The 8,697-nt window shown below is 42.1% G+C and overlaps 1 protein-coding gene across 1 annotated transcript; it reads left to right on the forward strand.

Moving 5' to 3' along the window:
* The first annotated feature begins 4,957 nt into the window (after nucleotides 1-4,957).
* Nucleotides 4,958-5,968, forward strand: LOC137628606 (uncharacterized). The gene has a single exon (XM_068359759.1). It carries the CDS (start codon nucleotides 4,958-4,960, stop codon nucleotides 5,966-5,968), a length of 1,011 nt encoding a protein of 336 aa, XP_068215860.1.
* Nucleotides 5,969-8,697: the final 2,729 nt, after the last annotated feature.

Consider the following 8,697-nt stretch of genomic DNA (forward strand, 5'->3'; position numbering starts at 1 on the left):
ATCGAACATTAAAAAAAATAAGTTGATTAGGAATAGCTCTAGAATTCAAAAATAAAAAATATGTAGGATTCATTGTTCGGTATGTAACAATATTTTATGTTGGCCAATCATCTAAAGGCATTACCCTCTATAGGGATATTCCTAATATATTGCTGGGTACTAGTTCTGATAGAACCCCTATATACGAATTGCTCTCACACTCTTTACAGCCAAGTTTTGACATGGTAGGGTGGTACACAGGACTATCTGGAATAGCGCTAGGTAGGATACGTTGTCAAATGGTATCCATGTTTCTGTTTTTATAATTTATTTCAGATTATTATTATTATTATTATTATTATTATTATTATTATTATTATTATTAAATAGCCCAGTGAGGAAAGGGGAACAATGGAAAATAAAATATTTTAAGAAGAGTAACAACATTAAAATGAATATTTCATATATAAACTTTAAATAATTCCCCCAAAACAAGAGGAAGAGAAATTAGAATGAATAGTGTGCCAGAGTGTCCGGTCAAGCAAGACAACTCTAACCCAAGACAGTAGAAGACTCTGGTACAGAGGCTATGGATTACCCCAAGACTATTATAACAATGATTTGATTTTGGAGTGTCCGTAGATATATAAAATGTGAGACCGTTTTATTAACTGACGTTAACATATATTCATACCTGATGTAATGTATTATGTGTCTTATTTATTATGTAAATATATACACCACCTATGTACTCATATATGTATATGTTTTATATTACAATGTTATTATGCATAGAAATCCATTACATTATTAAGTGTGGCAGCGCCCCGAAGACATGGCAACAATGTACTTCCTAGCCTTGGGGCATCATACAGTGTGCTTGTATTATCGTTCGTCACCCAAGGCAGACGCATTTCCTGCCTGTTGTATTTAACTCTTGTATTGCACCTTCTCAATAGAACTTATGTTAATTTCAAGATTGTGTTTCCTTTCCAATCTCCCAGGAACACCCCAAATATGGAGCAGTGAGTATTTTGTGAGAAGAGATTGCTTTTACAAGTTTTCAAGCAACACAAGACGACGATTAAAGCCGCCATTACTCTCCCCCGTGAATATCCATGGATTTATTGTGCAGTTCATGTGCATTTAAGTGTAGTGTTCTTTGCCCATAGTGACTTATAAGTGAACCCTTTTAGTGCTGTGTGCCTTAGTGACCTCCTCATGTGCTGTGTTCAGTAATTAAGTACAATAACGAGTTTAGTACATAATTTAACTAGACCGGCACACTGACGTCTACACACTTTGAAGGATTCCGGGCAATTGACGTCACCGAGGGGCGAGGCCGCGAGGGGACTGTTCGTCGAACAGACTCCTCCCCCTCCCTACCTGAGCCGTAACGCTACACTTAGTTTAATGTGCGCATATATGTAAAAATTATATTATTTCTGAATATTTAGGAAAATTTAACTTTTATTTCTTACATATTCCTTCTTATGTTAATGTTAATGTTTTTACAATAAACCATGTCGGAATCGCAATTTCTCGAGGAATCTACTGATATACGAGAAGCAGAGGTAGAAGAAGAATTTAATCCTAATGTTGTAGCTCTCGGTAGATTAACTGGGGAGGAAGAGTACCAGTTATCACCGCAACTCACCCTACATTATACAACTCCTCCATCAGCTTCAGGAGATGATTTTTTTTCATTTCATCAAGTATCTTGAACAATGTCTAATACAAGAGGATGCAAAAAGGCGCCAAGAAGAGGATTTTCGATGCAGAGAAGATGAACAACGTTGACAGGAGGAAAGTGCTCACTTTACAGCATTGTTGCAGAGGTTGCTCCCTGTTACCTCCCAACCTGATAGCACACATAGCCTTTCAGTCAATATATCGTTTACGTCGTCAGTACCTACTGTTTAATCTTCAAGTTCATCAGTAACACCTGCCCCTCAAAAAGCTATCACCCAAAACCTGCCTCCCCATCAAGCAGATGCCAGTTTTCAAGATTTTCGCAAATGGAGACTTCGCTGGGAAGATTATTCTATCATGATGGATTTATCCAAGTTACCTAGAGAGAAACAACTCATTCAGCTTAGAATGTACCTTACTCTTGAGACAGAGGATCTTGGAGCACACCCTGGATATTCCACCCAACACAGACAAGACAGTAGAAGAGGTCTTAGATGAGCTGCAGGATCACGTGAAAAGTCTACGCAATGAAGCCCTACGCCGAAGAGAACTCTTAAGTTTTAAGCTGTTTGAGGGAGAATAGTTTTCAGATTTTTACGTGCGACTTAAGCATATAGCTGAAGAGGTGGATGTTTGTCCGGGGAATTCACCAGTGTGTGAGGAGATTCAAATGAAGATGATAATTTTCATGGGTATCAGGGATGGGGAACTTGTCTAGAAACTCATCTCTCTTGATGCAACAGCTTCACTACAGTAGGTGGTCAATACTTGTCGATCATATGAGGCAGCCAGGGAGGCTACTTCTGCCATTTGAGCAATAACCTCCCAGCTACGTGTCGTTTCAACATACAAGAAACAGAAAGGAGGTGGTAAAAATCCTTGTTCAACCCCACCACCCAAACCAGCCAATCCCTGCCAGTGTTGTGCACGTAGCCACCATTCTTCCAAAGTTTGCCCAGCCCTAGAAAGCAGCTACAAGAACTGCGGTCGACGAGCTCATTGGGAAAGGACTCCAAAGTGCCCAGCCAATGCAGCACAGTGCCGAATTTGTAACTGTGTGGGATATTACGATAAATACTGCAAGGCAAAGAGGAATGACAGTACACAGGGTGGCTCTTCAAGTGACAAAGCTACCCCATTGTCAGGTAAATCAAAGATCGTAAAGAAGTTCAGCTGTCGTCTAGTTGAAACTTTCGGCAAGTCGCCTAAGCCTGTCTGTGTTCTTCTAAAATATGGAGATGTTACATCCCGAATTCAAATGTTACCTGACACAGGCTCCGAAGTCTCCGTGGTAGGACCCCAGCATCTTGACCTACTTAAGATACCTAGGAGTAGTTTGAAGCCGTTTCCTACAACTGTAACTCTCACTGCCGACGGTTCAGCCATGACACCTGCTTTGGGTACCTCCCAAGCCACTCTTATGTTGGGTGAGCAGTCCTGTTCTGCACTGATAGAGGTTCAAGACGCTGTCCAAACACCATTGTTGTCTTAGAGCCACTGTAAGGAATTATCAATTATTTCTCCAGACTTTCACAAGCCAATATTGGAAGTTAAGCATGTCAAAAGATGCAAGGAATTGCCCCTTTCTGCTACCACATCCCCTACTGAGGCAAGAGAATTTTTTTCTACGGGAGTTTAAGGATGTTCTGGTCACCAAAGAAGATCTCAAGACAACACCACTCCAGCTGATGACCAGTCTTCCAATGAGGATCCACCTCAAGGATGGTGCAGTACCCTTTGCTGTCCACACTCCATGCCAGATACCCTTTGCTTTCCGCGATCAAGTTAAGGAAGAACTCGCCTCCATGGTAACCCGAGGAATTATCAAGCCTGCCGGTGATGAACCTTCAGAATGGTGCCATCCACTCGTCGTAGTAGCTAAGGACTCAGGTGTCAGTATCACTGTTGACCTTACTAAGCTCAACAGCAGAGTGTCCCGACCAACCCACCCATCTCCAACTCCATTCGCTGCCATCCGTAGTGTTAATTCGAAGGCAAAGTATTTCACTACAGCAGATGCTTTCTGTTGATATTGGCAGATGGCACTTGCTGAAGAGGACCAACACTTGATAACCTTCATTACACCATACAGCCGTTTCAAACATTATAGAGGCCCATTGGGTTTTGCAGCTACAGGGGATGCCTTCTGTCTCCGCGGTGATATGGCTTTTCAAGGAATGCAGAACTGTGTAAAGGTTGTGGATGACATACAGTACTTCATTCTGATGAAGATTACTTCACTCATCTTCAACAAATCTACGAGATGCTTCTTAGATGCCGCAAATTCAAGATTACTCTCAACAGAGATAAGTTTGTGTTGCAGCATCTCAAGTGTCCTTTCGTGGATATCAGCTCTCAGAAGAGGGTATAGCAGCTGATCCTGACAAAGTCAGTGCAATCTGGGACTTTCCAACTCCGACTAATTTGACTGACCTTGGATCATTCATGGGTTTAGTGAACCAGTTGGCTGAATTTACCCCTGAGATTGCTGCTACAGCTCAGCCCCTACGACCTCTGATGAGCCCCAAGAGAGCATTCGTTTGGACTCCTGATCATGGCGAGGCATTTCGTCGAGTCAAGGCCGCCTTGGTAAGCGCCCCAGTCCTTGCCTCCTTTGATCCTGCATTGCCGGTAATCCTCCAGACTGATGTCTCTCGCCTATATGGAATTGGATACGCCATTCTACAGGACCATAGTAATGGCAGACTTCGTCTAGTTCAATGTGGCTCCCGTTTCCTCACAGACGCCGAGTCCCGCTACACTACTATAGAGCTAGAGTTATTGGCTGTGGTCTGGGCTATGTCTTAGTGTAGATTGTATCTAGCTGGTCTTCAGCATTTTACCCTGATGACTGATCACCGGCCACTTATCCCAATTCCCAATCATTATACACTTTATGCAGTGGAGAATCCTCGCCTTCAGCGTCTCAAGGAAAAGATTTCACCGTACCTATTCACAGCAGTGTGGCAGGCTGGAAATCAGCTCAGCATTCCAGATGCCTTATCTCAAGCTCCAGTCAGTCAGCCTACTCCAGAAGATGATATCACTTGTGCTGATGTCGCAACACACGTCAGATATATCGTCAATGTCAATGCTGTCAACGCCGAAGAAGATTCTACGCCCCAAGATGTAGATAGGACACTTCAGGAACTCTGAGCTGCAGCAAGAGCTGATCCATCGTATTCACGTCCTGTGAATTGTGTGACTTCAGGATTTCCATCAAGCCGCTATAACCAACACCAGTCGTTACTCCCTTTCTGGAAATTAAAGGAAAACCTCTCAACTGATGGTGATCTGGTTCTCTATGGAGCAAGAATTGTCGTCCCTGCTGCCCTCCGCTGTCATACTCTCGCTCGTCTTCATGATAGCCACCAAGGAGTGGAAGCCACAAAGCGACGTTCAAGACAGACCGTTTTTTGGCCGGGAATCGACTCAGACATTACCAGTACTATCAGAGGTTGTGAATCATGCCAAGTTCTGCAGCAAGAACCCTACGAGGCCTTTTGAATCTGTCTCGGCTGACTTTTTCAGCGTCACCGGGAAGTCATTCCTCGTTGTAACTGATCGACTCTCTGGGTGGCCTGTTGTGGTACCATGTAAGGGAGACACTACTGCTTCCAACACCATACGTATCTTCTGTCGTTACTTCAGGGAAGTCGGCGTTCCCCTCCGTATCAGGACTGATGGTGGCCCTCAATTCTCTAGCAAAGACTTCCAAGATTTCATGATGAGATGGGGTGTCCACCATATCATGCTTTCACCACATTACCCGCAGTCCAATGGCCATGCAGAAGCTTCTGTAAAAGCCATTAAGCACTTAATTCTCAAGACAGCACCTTCTGGCAATGTTGACTGTGAAGAATTTGATGGAGGCCTGTTGGAACTGCGTAATACTCCAAACTTCACAGGCCGCTCTCCAGCACAGATTTTGTATGGCCGTCCACTCCGTACCTGTGTACCTGGTCATTCAAAGTCTTTTTCAGAGGAATGGCAGGCCAAATCTGAGGACTGTGGCCGCCGTGCAGCTGGCCGTGCTGAACAAGTCAAACTACAATACGATCAACGCGCCCGGCCACTTCCTAAGCTGGAAATAGGTCAGACGGTAAGGATCCAAGACCCGACATCAAATCGATGGGAAAAGGTTGGATTTGTCTTGGGTTTTGGCAAATCATGGGACTATGAGGTGCGTCTTCCCAGTGGCCAAGTTTGGTGGTGTAACCGCCGCTTTCTACATCCAGTGCCAACGCCTGAGGTTGACCCCCTCCCCCATTTACCTGTGACCCTTGCACGGCCATAGAAAGGTCCTTAGTCTCTAACCCCTAAGTGTTCCCACGCAGATCTCAAAGGCTCATTAGAAAGAGTTCGCTCGAGAATGGAAGTACGAGCGCGAGGGGGGAGGGAGGTATGGGAATATAAAATGTGAGACCGTTAAATTAACTGACGTTAACATATATTCATACCTGATGTAATGTATTGTGTCTCATTTTTTATATGTGTCTCATTTATTACATGTCTCGTGTAAATAAATACACCCCCTATGTACTCATATGTGTATATGCTTTATATTATAATGTTATTATACATAGATATCCATTACATTATTAAGTGTGGCAACGCCCCGAAGACATGGCAACAATGTACTTCCCAGCCTTGAGGCATCACACAGTGTGCTTGTATTATCGTTCGTCACCCAAGGCAGACGTATTTCCTGCCTGTTGTATTTAACTCTTGTATTGCACCTTCTCAATAGAACTTATGCTAATTTCAAGATTGTGTTTCCTTCCCAACCTCCCAGGAACACCCCCAACAGTGTCCTTCTCCTAGAAGAGCTACCACCATAGCTAAAGAGTCTTTTCTACCCTTACCAAGAGGAAAGTAGCCTCTGACCAATTACAGTGCAGTAGTTAATCCTTTGGGTGAGGAAGAATTGTTCGATAATCTCTATGCTGTCAGGAGAATCTGTGAAGAATAGGCCGGACTATTCGGTGTATGAGTAGGCAAAGGGAAGGAACCGTAGCCAGAGAGAAGGATCCAATGTAGTATTGTCTGGCCAGTCAAAGGACCCCATAACTCTCTAGCAGTAGTATCTCAATGGGGGGGCTGGTGCCCTGGTCAACATACTATGCTAGGGCGGCCATTTAAAATAGCATGTAGTGATGACAAAGATGGTAATATATTAGCTAGCTTAATATCAATGTTTTATCTACCACTGGATTCACCTTAAGATTTTACATGATGTCCAAGTAAAGATTTAATGGTAATTATCAAAATGTCCGTCACTCGGGTCATCTTAGAAGTAATATTGATAAGAAACCACTTGGAATTAGCAGTGTCTGTTGTGATATTTAAAGACAGAGATAACAAAAATGGGCTATACCATGTATATTTTATTTCATGCATCTTTTTGGAGCTTGGGTAATATTCAGAACAAAAATAACGTTTTCACTTTGAACAGTCGTGGTATGATAAAAATGAGTAATAGACATTGAAATTGAACAAATGTTTTTAATTAGGAAGGCAAGCCACTCGAGGCAGTCCCTATATGGATGTCGATTTTAGCGTATTGAATATTAACCTCATTTAACTGTAATTGGTATTTGCAATAGTAAAACATGCAGTTACACTGTTCTGATCTATCCATGAGCTTCTGTGGAGGGCTTGAATGATACTGTTTGATGTCTATTTAAATAAACTCTAAGAACATTAGTAACCTTTTATAACTGCCATGTCTACAGTATATACTTTACTATTTTTCTATGCAGTAGAGTTATGGTTGTTAATGCCTTAAAATTTAAAGTTATATTTACGTCATCTACCATCTAAAAAATTTACACATATACTTCTATCAACAAAATAAACATTGTTTGATATTAACAAACGTCATTAAGTTGGTGTGGAATTTAATCTGTTCTACTGTCTTGCAAAAGCTCCTCATTATCATACTAGGTAGTGTTAAGGCTGTGTTAGTCTTCAGTCCTCTAGCTGTAGGACTCTACACAAGACAGACCAATTGTCCTGCAGGAGCAGCTTGATTGACGTTACAACTTACATGATCTGTCAGTAACTTACTATGGTATTGATAAATCCTTTTGGTGTCAGTTCCTTCGTGAGAATTGGATGAAGCCTGTCATCATCTAAATGGGTCTAGCCATGTCACTCTGATCATCGTGAAGCTTGATGGCTCTCCAGCGCCTGACACCATACAAAGGACTGGAAATTGGTTCACCACAGATGTTGATTGAGTGTTTCGATTGTTGGAAATACTTGTTCATTCGTATGTCCTTTTTGACACAACACCCAATAGTATACAGTATCTGTTAGACTGATTGCTTTCTTGTTTTGTATGTCTAGGTGGCACACAAAACTTAATAATCAGAGTTGAATCCTTGATCCATGATGCCACTCCTTCTTAATGCACATAAGCTTGAACAGCTTTATCCTGAGAGTTCTCCTCTGTTCAGTCTATTGTCACTGTTTGCTAGCCACTTGTTGAATGTTTGGCATTTTAGGCATAGGGAAACTTCCACTAATAGCTTCTGTGCTTTCACGCCTTAGTAGTAGGACGTACCTTTCAGCAGTGCTTCTGTTGTGCTACTGCCATAGTCCAAGAATCAGTGAGCATATTCTCAATTCCTATATTTCTTGCTGAGCAGAGACAGATCTTTTATAGCTATGTCAAATCATCCCATATAGAGTCTCCAACGAATGTCTTTGACTTTCTCATATATGACCAGATCAAATGTAATAGCATTATCTTTCTACACAAAAGAATCCATCATGGTTTCAAAATTTTTCATGACTGTGTAGGCTGTACTAAGTTCCATCAATGACCCATCAATTATGAGACGGTAACAAACATTGCTGATTGTTACAACACAGGAATATAACATGGCATAGAACTACACTAGATTAGTAATTTATTCTCTTATGTAGGCATGTGGATAACTTCAACCTTAAACAGTTTTTGGGGACACATCCGGACTAGTGGCAAGGCAAGGTCTTCTTAGATAGACAGAGGGATGGCCT

Source organism: Palaemon carinicauda, chromosome 36, assembly GCF_036898095.1.
Source record: "Palaemon carinicauda isolate YSFRI2023 chromosome 36, ASM3689809v2, whole genome shotgun sequence".
In the NCBI taxonomy this organism is placed as follows: Eukaryota; Metazoa; Arthropoda; class Malacostraca; order Decapoda; family Palaemonidae; genus Palaemon; species Palaemon carinicauda.

What these genes read in the sequence shown, in the direction of transcription:
- LOC137628606 (XM_068359759.1), top strand. Translation starts at nt 4,958, where the DNA reads ATGGTGATCTGGTTCTCTATGGAGCAAGAATTGTCGTCCCTGCTGCCC.